The 12,654-nt window shown below is 36.3% G+C and overlaps 1 protein-coding gene across 1 annotated transcript in view; it reads right to left on the bottom strand.

Annotated features, from left to right (window-relative positions):
* PRMT9 (protein arginine methyltransferase 9) overlaps positions 1-12,654 on the bottom strand; it is a 38,420-nt gene that overhangs the window by 11,279 nt on the left and 14,487 nt on the right. The window contains exons 6-9 of the mRNA XM_012783756.2: positions 12,436-12,542; positions 9,792-9,984; positions 7,756-7,939; positions 5,080-5,797 (exon numbers count right to left, since the gene is read on the bottom strand). Coding sequence (XP_012639210.1) covers positions 5,080-5,797; positions 7,756-7,939; positions 9,792-9,984; positions 12,436-12,542 — 1,202 coding nt within the window. The remainder of the gene's footprint in view (positions 1-5,079; positions 5,798-7,755; positions 7,940-9,791; positions 9,985-12,435; positions 12,543-12,654) is intronic.

Here is a 12,654-nt window from a genome sequence, read left to right as displayed (position 1 = left end):
TCTAAAAAGATAATTCATATAAATTTCTAAAATTTCATGCTATGTAGTTTCCCTAAATAGATTATTAAAACCTAGACAAATTCAACACCCTTTCATGATACGAACACTTAAGAAAATAGGCATAGAAGGGACATACCTAAAAATGATACACGCCATATATGACAGACCCATAGCCAACATCATACTGAATGGGGAAAGATTGAAATCATTCCCACTTAGAACTGGAACCAGACAAGGCTGCCCACTATCTCCACTTCTGTTCAATATAGTGCTGGAAGTCTTGGCTACAGCAATCAGACAAGAAAATGGAATCAAAGGTATCCAAATAGGGGCGGAAGAGATCAAACTTTCACTGTTTGCTGATGATATGATATTGTATCTAGAAAACCCCAAGGATTCAACCAAGAAACTCCTGGAACTGATCAATGAATTTAGTAAAGTCTCAGGATACAAAATCAATACACAGAAATCAGAGGCATTCATATACGCCAACAACAATCTAATTGAAAACCAAATCAAAGACTCAATTCCCTTCACAATAGCAACAAAGAAATTAAAGTACCTAGGAATATATTTAACCAAAGAGGTAAAAGACCTCTACAGGGAGAACTATGAAACACTGAGGAAGGAAATAGCAGAGGATGTAAACAGATGGAAATCCATACCATGCTCGTGGATCGGCAGACTCAATATCATCAAAATGTCTATACTACCCAAACTGATCTACAGATTCAATGCAATACCTATTAAAATCCCATCAGCATTCTTCACAGATATAGAAAAAATAATTTTACGCTTCGTATGGAACCAAAGAAGACCCCGAATATCAAGAGCAATTCTAGGCAACAAAAACAAAATGGGAGGCATTAATATGCCAGATATCAAACTATACTACAAAGCTGTAGTAATTAAAACAATATGGTATTGGCACAAAAACAGGAATATTGACCAGTGGAACAGATGTGAGAATCCTGATATAAAACCATCCTCATATAGCCATCTCATCTTTGACAAAGCAGACAAAAACATACGCTGGGGAAAAGAATCTCTCTTCAATAAATGGTGCTGGGAAAACTGGATAGCCACCTGTAGAAGGCTAAAACAGGACCCACACCTCTCACCTCTCACAAAAACCAACTCACGCTGGATAACAGACTTAAACCTAAGATATGAAACTATTAGAACTCTAGAGGAAAAAGTTGGAAACACTCTCCTAGACATCGGCCTGGGCAAAGAGTTTATGAAGAAGTCCCCAAAGGCAATCACAGCAGCAACAAAAATAAATAAATGGGACATGATCAAACTACAAAGCTTCTGCACAGCCAAAGAAATAGTCATGAAAGTAAACAGACAACCTACAGAATGGGAGAAAATTTTTGCATCCTATGCATCCGATAAGGGACTGATAACTAGAATATACTTAGAACTCACGAAAATTAGGAAGAAAAAATCAAATAACCCCATTCAAAAGTGGGCAAAGGACTTGAACAGAAATTTTTCTAAAGAAGACAGAAGAATGGCCAACAAACATATGAAGAAATGCTCAACATCTCTAATCATCAGGGAAATGCAAATCAAAACCACTATGAGATATCACTTAACCCCAGTGAGAATGGCCTTTATCAAAAAATCTCCAAACAATAAATGCTGGCGTGGTTGCGGAGAGAGAGGAACACTCCTACACTGCTGGTGGGACTGCAAACTAGTTCAACCTCTGTGGAAAGCAATATGGAGATACCTTAAAGCGATACAAGTGAATCTACCATTTGATCCAGCAATCCCATTGCTGGGCATCTACCCAAATGATCCAGTGACACTCTACAAAAAAGACACCTGCACTCAAATGTTTATAGCAGCACAATTCATAATTGCAAGGCTGTGGAAACAGCCCAAGTGCCCATCAATCCAAGAATGGATTAATAAAATGTGGTATATGTATACCATGGAGTACTATTCAGCTCTAAGAAACAATGGTGATATAGCACATCTTATATTTTCCTGGTTAGAGCTGGAACCCATACTACTAAGTGAAGTATCCCAAGAATGGAAAAACAAGCACCAGATATATTCTCCAGCAAACTGGTATTAACTGAGTAGCACCTAAGTGGACACATAGATACTACAGTAATAGGGTATTGGGCAGGTGGGAGGGGGGAGGGGGGCAGGTATATACATACATAATGAGTGAGATGTGCACCATCTGGGGGATGGTCATGATGGAGACTCAGACTTTTGGGGGGAGAAGGGGAAATGGGCATTTATTGAAACCTTAAAATCTGTACCCCCATAATATGCCAAAATAAAAAAAAATTAAAAAAAAAAAAAACCTAGACAAACTATAAAACACCCCATTCCTCAAAACCACTTTGACACTTTTGCTCTTATAACAGCTTTTAATTAATCCTTCAGGCTTTTACTAAACTGATTATCTCAATTTCTTAACCATTTAAAGATACCTAAAGCCAGAATGACAATTAAATTATAATGACAAGACACGACAACTAAATGCAGTGCAGAACCCTTGATTAGAACTAGACTAGAGGTAAAAAGCAATAAAGAATATTAACTGGGACAACAGGAGAAATTTTAATACGAACTATACTAATAATAGTATTTTATCAATGTTAAATTTCCTCAGTATGGCAATTTTATTGTGATATGTAGGGGAAACCCTTTGTTGTTATAAGACATGCTAAACACTAAAGTAAGGATGAAGTTTATGATGCCAACAACAAACTATCAAATGACTCAGTAAACAAAACAGTAATCTAGTAGTATTCACTATTATTGTAATTTTTCTTAATTTTGAAATTTTTCAAAGTTAAGGAAAAAGTTAATAAGTAAACAGGTTACTCTTGTAACAGCTCACTCTCTCCCTAAAAGCAAGCTAAAGAAAGCCAAATCATAACCAGAGGGGATGTGATAAGCATATAGATTCAGCAAGAAAAGTTAGCTAAGACTCCTAAGTGTAATGGCATCAGATTGATAAATATATAAGTCATGATCCTGAACCAGGATAATCTCTCTTCACTCACTAAATATAACCACATGATCCTTTGAGTTGTAATAAATCCTATATACATGGATTAGCCTCAAAACAGACTCCACCCTGACCCCAAATGCTTTACTTATTTTTGCTATTCCTTTCCTATCAACTTTTTAGCATTTTAGGTTAAATAAGTCTGGTAGAAACTGAATCTCCACAATTAATGAAATTTCATACCTCTTAACAAAATTACATAGCTCTTAACAAAATTCCAACTTAATGCTCTTACCAAGCCACCTGAAATTTTGTTTTCATAAATTACTAGAGAAACCAGTTTTCCTCATATTAAATTTAATCCTGAAAACTCAATGTACTAAAATTATCTGAATAAATAAGGTTATTTGCTACCTGTGATCCATTTAAATACAAACCAGATCTAATTTTTTTAAGATCCTGAAAGTCTCAGAAAGGAGAGACTAACTACAGAGCTTTAGGCTGCTTAACAAACAACAGGCTCCACTCACAGAATAGCCACAGAGGATATCATTCTATGAAATTAGCAAACTGAAAAAGCACACAGGTTAATAAAAGCCAACCTTCTAACCATGAATTCTATGGGAGAGAGAGAGGGAGGACAATACCATGCAAGTCATTTAGGTAGTCTTAGAATTTGTTTCTATTTATAACACTTCTGACACAAAGGGGGGATTCCCACACCAACCAATTCTTAAACACCAGCGGGGTGTCCTACAATTCAAATCAATTCTGACACTATCCATTGGGAATTAGCATCAGACCCCACAAGTTAAGGGCTTAGTCCCACATGACTGTCTCCACTTCAGATGCCAAATGTTAAGTCCTAGGCTTCCAGTACTTCTGGCCAGCCATCTATAAATCAAAGGCTTCCCATGACTCCCTCATTCAGGTTCAGTAATTTACTAGCATGGCTCACAGAACTCAGAAAAACTTTACTTGCATTTACTGGTTTATTACAAAGGATATAACTCAGGAATAGCCAAATAGAACATACACAGGACAAGTGTGATATGATACAGATAGATCAATCTTCATCCTGTTTCCTGGCCTGGCGCTCTTAAACCCTTGGAATTACTGGAGTGATAAGAGTATCTTTTGTATGACCCTACCTAGCCTCAGGTTGGGGGCTGAAAGACCATGCATGGCATGATTAGAGGTGAGACTTTCTTCCAGCCCACTGACCTCCTGGGAGGTAAGATGGGCAGAAGGTTTGGTTGATCACTCATAGCGAATGATGTAATCAGTCATGCCTACATAATAAAAAAACCTCCATAAAAACCCAAAAGGCCAGGGTTCGGAGAGCTTCCAGGTAGCTGAACACAGAGGTTCACAGTGGGTGGTGTGCCCAGAAGCTCCCTGCCACTTCCCACATGCCTGCCCTACACATCTCCTCATCCATATCTTTTGTATATCCTTTATAGTAAATGGATAAACATAAGTAAAGTGTTTCCCTTATTTCTGTGAGCCACTCTAGCAAATTAATGGAACCCAAAGAAGGGGTCTTGGGAATCCTGCATTTATAGCTTCCCAGTCAGACAACCTACTACTTGTGACTGGCATCTGAAGTGAGGGGCAGTCTTGTGGAACTGAGCCCTCAACCTGTGGGATCTGATGTCATCTCCAGGCTGATAGTGTTAGAGCTGAAGTGAATTAGAGGATATCCAGTTGTTGTCTGCTAGAAATTGCGTGGTGTGTGGGGAGAAATTCCTACACATCTGGTTGGAAGTACTGTATTGAGTAGTGTGTGAGTAGAGGGAAAAAAGTGTTTTTTATCCCTAACAGCAAGATATGGGGAAAGAGAGTGCACAGAGGAATAAACATAACCACAACTTCACAAAGTCTTCACAACTAAGTACAGAGATTCCTTAGGGGGAAAAGAATCAATAATGGGATCCGTACCAAGAGAAAGGAATGAAGTCACAGGTCCTGAAAAGTAACACTGAGGAACATACAATGATCTTGATTCGTGTTTTTATGGTTATGCGACTAAAGAACTAAAGGAATTTACATGAAATTTGAGTTCAAAAAAACCCAAAAGTTATTATTTTGTATTTTACCTGGATATTGCGGCTTTTTCCATTATTTCCTGCTGAATGAGCCCAGATGGCTCGATGACATCCAATATAATTATGCTCCATAACTTGTCGGATTTTGGCCTTTGCAATACAGCAGATTCATCCTCCACGTGTCTCAGCCAAAACTCAAGTGTTTCTTTAGGAAAGTGATTGGCTTCAGATATGAGGTCCAGAGCAATACGATGCTGGTCTTTTTCTACTGAACTATACGGTTTAACCTGCCCAAGTGTGCCAGCAATGATAGGCAGAATAGAGAAGCCTTCAGACACATCTAACACATAGAACGGTTCAGGGGTGCTCTGTGCAGTATTATTCTGTCCTGTATCAGAGCCCATCTCATTATTCTGACAGTGTATATCCATGTCCTGACACAGTTTCTCTGGGGTCAATGAAGACAAAACTTTTCTCATTGCCATTTTGAAGCCTTCATGATATGGGATGTTATTAAGCAAAGCAATTTCCATAGACTCCAATATGCAGGTCTGCTCTATACCATCTGGTTTACTGGTCTGAAGGTTAGCCAGGGCACTACAGAGTTCAGCTTCATTTCCTAATGATAGCAAGTCTTTATTCTTGGTAAAACTTTTTGCAACATCCATTTCACATTCCAAACCCAAGACGCTAATATTCTGGATTCTTAAGTAATAGTCTTGACAAGACACTTCAATTATCACATGGTCTCCAGGTTTTATCCAGTAGTCTTCATTAGACAGCAAGAAATGAAAAAATTATAACTGATTAACATGGATTACTTGTAAGCCTGAGGATCACACAAACATCTCCTTCTTCCCATCTAACCCCCCATTCTCTAAATCACTACAGGAAGGATCACATCTATTCATTTAATATACAAAACCTAGGAAAATCCAATCAGCTTTACTTAGGGAAAAACTAAAGTTTAATTAACTTATAGCATAATGGAGACATTCAAGAGCTCCATTATTGAACCCTAAGTCTATCAATATTATAGTGTTTTTACTTCATTCACTAGGTATCACCACATCCCCAAATTTGGGGGTGAGTGGAGGGCTACAGGGGACTCTATCCTCTTTGGTAATGAAGCTAACATTAACAAAGATGAAATTCAGGGATCAATACCAAACCTCACTTTAGCTTAAAGGGACAGTCTTTTCTCTAAGAGAAATTTCCAAAAGAACAAGGCAGCATTCAACAGACTCATACTAGTAATATTTCTTAACTGTAAGTACTCAGCCATTCTTGCATGTTTAGAAATTAGAAAGTATAAGAAAGGGCGAGAACCAGTTGAAAATACAAGTTGTTATTCTTACATTTAAAAATGTAAAATGTCCTTTCCCAAAGGAGGATTAAAAACCAAAAGACCGGCCGGGCGCTGTGGCTCACGCCTGTAATCCTAGCTCTTGGGAGGCCGAGGCGGGCGGATTGCTCAAGGTCAGGAGTTCAAAACCAGCCTGAGCAAGAGCGAGACCCCGTCTCTACTATAAATAGAAAGAAATTAATTGGCCAACTGATATATATATAAAAAAAAAATTAGCCGGGCATGGTGGCGCATGCCTGTAGTCCCAGCTACCCGGGAGGCTAAGGCAGAAGGATCACTCGAGCCCAGAAGTTTGAGGTTGCTGTGAGCTAGGCTGACGCCACGGCACTCACTCTAGCCTGGGCAACAAAGCGAGACTCTGTCTCAAAAAAAAAAAAAAAAAAAAAAAAAAAAAAAACCAAAAGACCATCTGTCTAAGTTACTACAGGTATAAGAGAACTAGAATAAACACAAATTTAAAAATGCCATTTAACTAAGTACCAGTCACTGTGGCAGGCATTTTATTCCCATTACCTCTAGTAATCCGTATAACAGTACTCTGCAAGGTAGACAGTATCATCCTGTTTTTATATATGACACAACAAAAGCTCTGAGAAATAGCCAGTAAGGATGGCCAGGAGGGAGTTAGTAAGTAACAGAGCCAAGATCTGAATCCAAATCTACCTGAATGACTCCAAAAATACCTTACCAGCAACAACACCATACTGATTCCGTGACTTTATTACCTTGCCAAATTAGATTCTTAAGAGACTAAACAGAAACAGAAATATATTACCTTTCAGTTTAAAAAGCGTAGAATTTTTCTATTTAATTCGACTGCTTTGAACTTACTGAAATGTATTAAACTGCTATAAAAAAATTCCTATACAAAAAAAAAATATTTAATATAGAGCATCCTTAGGGAAGTTCATGGATTCTTGAGCTACCTAAAACTGAAAAATTCTGTGCTAATGTGAGCGTGTGCATTTTTATGACCTGAGGTTTCACGGACGCCATCAGGTTCTCTAAGGGGCAACAGCTCCAACACTAAAAGCAATACTTTCCAATACTTTCCATAAAATGATGGGCCAGCATTTCTTTCATTCACTGATAACTAGAAAAATAAGAGCTGAAGACATGATTTAATGATAGGTATTTCTGAGTACTATGCAGCAGAGTTATGTTTTAGGCTCTCTTCTTAACTACATAAGTTATTTAAAACTCCTTTTGAAAAAGAAAAATAAAATTCTGAAAGATTTAACCACACTCCCTTGACTGAACTGAAAACTTCATATCCAAAGTAATTTTTTTTTGCCACTGACTCAAATGCTTAGAGGATTAAAGCTACAAGTTTAAAAAAAAGAAAATTAAACAAGACCTACCTGCAAGGTCCTGTACAGGGTAGACAGCCTGTTCCCAACATGTTTCTTCACTGGGACTTGTGGATAAACTGTGTTCATCATCAAGCTGGAGCACAAACCAAACCACGATAGCATCTAATATGCCCTCTTTAATAACAGGGATGCTAAATTTATCAGGTTTTTTAGTTGCAAGACTTTTTAATTCCTGAGAAAAATATGAAAGGAATGAGAAGATTTTATACATTTAATATATACATGCCTCAAGATCATACCATTTTCTATCTCTGAAGTTCTTAGTCCTGCCCAACTCCCTTAGGGAAATCAGTATCTTGGCACACCTATGCCATCTAGGTACACTGGATGGGAAAGCTCTAACCTATTATATTGGAATACCATGCAGCTGTTACTTTTAAAAACGAGGCAGATAACATATTACTGATGTGGAAAGAAGTCCATGATATATTGTAAAATGAAAAAGGCAAGTGGCAAAGCAACAGGGATTGTTTTGTTTAAAAAGTGTGTGTGTGTGTGTGTGTGTGTGTGTGTGTGTCGAACAGAAAAGCAAGTCTGAAAAGATGCACTTCAAACTAATGACCTAGGGAAAGAAGGGGTGAGATTTTTAAAGGGAAGAAAAATAGTAAGACTTTGTCTTTTCTGTTCTTCTGTATTGCTTCTAAGTGTTAAAACAGGCAGACATTACCTTCAAAATTGAAACCTTCGTAAGGCTTGTGTATGGAAAAAACAATTAAAATAAAAAAGGCCTAAAGTAATAAAAAGATAGCTTTGGGGTAATGAGCAGCTACAGCCATGTTTTAAACTACTGAAATGTTATGTCAAATAAGGAATGGTCTTGAAGCTCAGAAAGACAGCTCAGTCTCAGGAAGCAATGCCTAATTGTTAATTAGTTCCAGATCACCTCAAGAACAACCTAGTGACAATTAATAGAGGAAAGCTTCTATTAAATTATAAAAATCTTAGGGTAAAATGAGCCTCACAAAGCCTTATTCCCAGACAAGTTTCACTTATAACATTTACATACTTCAAAAGTTAACCTTAGGCCGGGCGCAGTGGCTCAGGCCTGTAATCCTAGCTCTCTGGGAGGCCGAGGAAGGCGGATTGCTCAAGGTCAGGAGTTCAAAACTAGCCTGAGCAAGAGCAAGACCTCGTCTCTACGATAAATAGAAAGAAATTAATTGGCCAACTAATATATATAGAAAAAATTAGCCGGGCATGGTGGCACATGCCTGTAGTTCCAGCTACTCGGGAGGCTGAGGCAGAAGGATTGCTTGAGCCCAGGAGTTTGAGGTTGCTGTGAGCTAGGCTGACGCCACGGCACTCACTTTAGCCTAGGCAACAAAGCAAGACTGTGTCTCAAAAAGAAAAAAAAAATTAACCTTAAAGACCTTCTGAGAAGGATTCTATGTAACATTTCCCAATTTCTTTGGGCACTTTCTTTATATGGCACATTCTCCCACCACCTACCAACACACACATATATACACAAGTGTGACCAACTTGTCCTGCTTTCCCTAGGGCTGTCTTGGTTTTAAAACTGACCCATGTCTTAGAACCCTTCAGTCCAAGGCAAACTGTGAAGGCTGGTCACCCTAATACCACATACAACCTGGAGATTTGGATTATTGTTCATTTCATTAATTTGAAATGGAGCACGATATAGAGAAGTCAGAAAGACCTGGGTTAGAATCTCTGTTGCTGCATTCACATACTGAATAATTTGGAGGAAATTAATGTAAGCAACAATTTCCTCATCTGTATAGCACAAGGATAATTATAATTTTATTGCAGTAAATTATAAGAGCTCCCTAAGAACACATGTAAAAGCACCTAGCACACCATACATTCCCAACAAATCTTAGGGTCTTTTTAGTATTAAAAGTGAATAATTTCAAGAGGAAATTCTAATTACCCTTAAATCATTTTCTTTATATATATAGTAAGTGAAATCTCATGTAGACTCATAAAGTAAGACTGTTGTATTATTTTAAACAACATATGAAATTTTATGCTTGAAAATAGTAATTTGAGCTTTTTTTCACCTGAAGATTGTTGAAATCTACTGTCATAATTTTAAAGCACTCTGTCAAAGCCAAATATCCTCCGGGAACTCGACTCATCTTTTCAGTTGTATAAGGTTCAATTACATCTTCAGTATCTACAGAAGAATAAGCTGGACTCTGAAATTTCACATTTGTTGGCAAATGGATACCAGCAATATCCTTAATACCCACTCTGGTGAGGGAGGATATAAAAGGAGGAGAAGAAGAAGATGAGTTTTTTTTTAATCAAGTAACACACCTAATATTGAATGCATAAAAATACATATAAAAATGAAATAAAACTACATGGGCAAAGGTTCCTTAACACAACTACATACACACATAAACAATCACTAACTATTAAAGAGCTTCTGCTCATTAAAAAAACCCCTGTAATATTAATAAAAAGGCAAGCCAATGTGTGGAAAAAGACACATTTAATTCAACAAAGGGCTCACATCCAAAAAATATTTTTAAATTCCTGCAAATTTATAAAAGACAAACAAAAATGGGCAAAAGACAGACACTTAACAAAAGAGCATATCCAACTGGCCAATAAGCATATGACATGTTGCTCAGCTTCAGTACACTCTAATACACTATTGGTAGGAATCTAAAATTGTAATAGTAAGACCACTTTGGAAGACTACTTTGCAGTATTAATACTAACTCAAGATGAATATCCCTATTCCAGATTCCCTCAATATAGGAACCTCACAGTATTTGGTATTTCCACTTCTGGGAATACAGCCTACAGGAATTCATGCATATTATCATCAAAAAATGTTCAAGAATGTTTATAGCTGCGCTATTTCCAATAGCAAAAAAACCTGATATAACCTAAATGTCCATAAATAGTAAATTAGACAAATATATTGTGGTATATTCATACAATGGAATATTATTCAGTAATGAGAATGAACAAAATACATGCAACATGGATGTTTTGGACAAAAGAAGCTAGGCACCAAAAAAACCCACACCGTATGATTCTATTTATATGAAATTCAAAACAGGCAACACTAAATCATGGTGTTAGAATTCAGGATAGTAGCTACTCTTGGGGGAGTCAGGTGCTGGTAACTGGAAGGGGTTTCTTCTTGGGAACTTTCTAAGGTGGTAGTAATGCTCTGATCCTGAATCTGAACACTGGTTACACAGATGTATCAACTTCATAAAAATGCAATCAAATTATACATTTATGGTTTATGCACTTGCTACAAAAATGTTTGAAGGCAATAAAAGGAAAATAATCTAATCTCGCCTTACCTCAGTGGTATTTATTTTTTAGTCTATTTCCCTTTATAAAGTTTCAGAAGTTCAAACTACTTCTACAGATTATTGTATTATACTCATAAAAGATGAATCATCAAATAGAACTAATGATTTTAATAACTCTTAACTGAAAGTCACAAGTTACAGAAACAAAAAATACATGACAAATAACTTCCATTTAATTATAAATCACATGAATGTAAACATTGTCAAAACTTCAAACAATATAGTGAAAAGTAAAAGTCTACCTTCACAATACTCCTTGCCCTCATTCCTTCAGTGTTAAGTTTGCTGTATCTTTCCATACCTTTTTATGTGTTTAATAATATGTGTATATATTTTGCTTAAACATATATAGATACTATATATATTTTCTTCTGCTCTTCATTTGTTAATTTTGAAAATGATTTCAAATTCAGTTTCCAGGACAGTATAAAAAACCCTCACAATCTTTAACCAGATTCACTGAATAGTTTAGTATTTTGTCATATTTGCTTTATCATTCTATCTCTATATATATTCTTTTTTCTGTACCATTTGAGCATAGGTTGCTTTTATGCCTGTTTATCCCTCAAAAAATACTTCAATGTATCTTTATTACAAATTAGAACAGTCTCTTAATCACAGTTTAGTTATCAAATTCAGTATTATCTAACTTACAGAAAAGGGGTATGGAAGAAATAAATTAATTAAAACTAAAACTTATTTTCACATTGAAATTTTTTATTCCAACTTCACCTAAAATCAGTCAGAACTTAATATTTTTCTATATGAATCTAACACACAACTAAAGGATACTAAGTTGTATCAAAATTAATTTTCTATTAAAAAATTGAAAGCTATCTTTAATTCTGAAGTTCCTTTTTTTTTTTTGAGTCAGAGTCTCATTCTGTTGCCTGGGCTAGAGTGCCATGGCCTCAACCTAGCTCACAGCAACCTCCAACTCCTGGACTCAAGCAATCCTACTGCCTCAGCCTCCCGAGTAGCTAGGACTACAGGCATGTGCCACCATGCTCGGCTAATTTTTTCTATATATTTTTAGTTGGCCAATTAATTCTTTCTATTTTTAGTAGAGACGGGCTCTTGCTCAGGCTGGTCTTGAACTCCTGACCTTGTGCAATCCGCCCACCTCAGCCTCCCAGAGTGCTAGGATTATACAGGTGTGAGCCACCACACCCGGCCTCAAGTTCCTTTTTAAAAAATTAAAAATAGAAAAAAGGACTAAACTTTATGATTTTAAAGGTCACAAAACTGTAAATCTTCACCCAAATAAATATTCACTAAATAATCTTTGAATTATTCCTACAATCAATCTTTGAATCCTTAAAATTACTATTTTTAAATATTTACTATTTAAATAGTCACTTACCTGTGATGTCTTCTTATCTCTGCACATTCTACTGCCATGCCAAATATAACAGCATTTGCTGGTATAACTTTCCCATACATTTCACAATTACCATTTTCACTTTTGGTCTAAAAAATATATAATATTATTTTATATAATATAAAATATAGTTTATATAATATAAACATATTACATGTATATAAAAATATGTGTATGACAAGCTATGAAAATTAATTTTAA

Source organism: Microcebus murinus, chromosome 15 (genome assembly GCF_040939455.1).
Source record: "Microcebus murinus isolate Inina chromosome 15, M.murinus_Inina_mat1.0, whole genome shotgun sequence".
Classification (NCBI taxonomy): Eukaryota; Metazoa; Chordata; class Mammalia; order Primates; family Cheirogaleidae; genus Microcebus; species Microcebus murinus.
The sequence above is the reverse complement of the archived record's forward strand: the minus strand, read 5'-3'. Positions and strand labels throughout refer to the sequence as shown.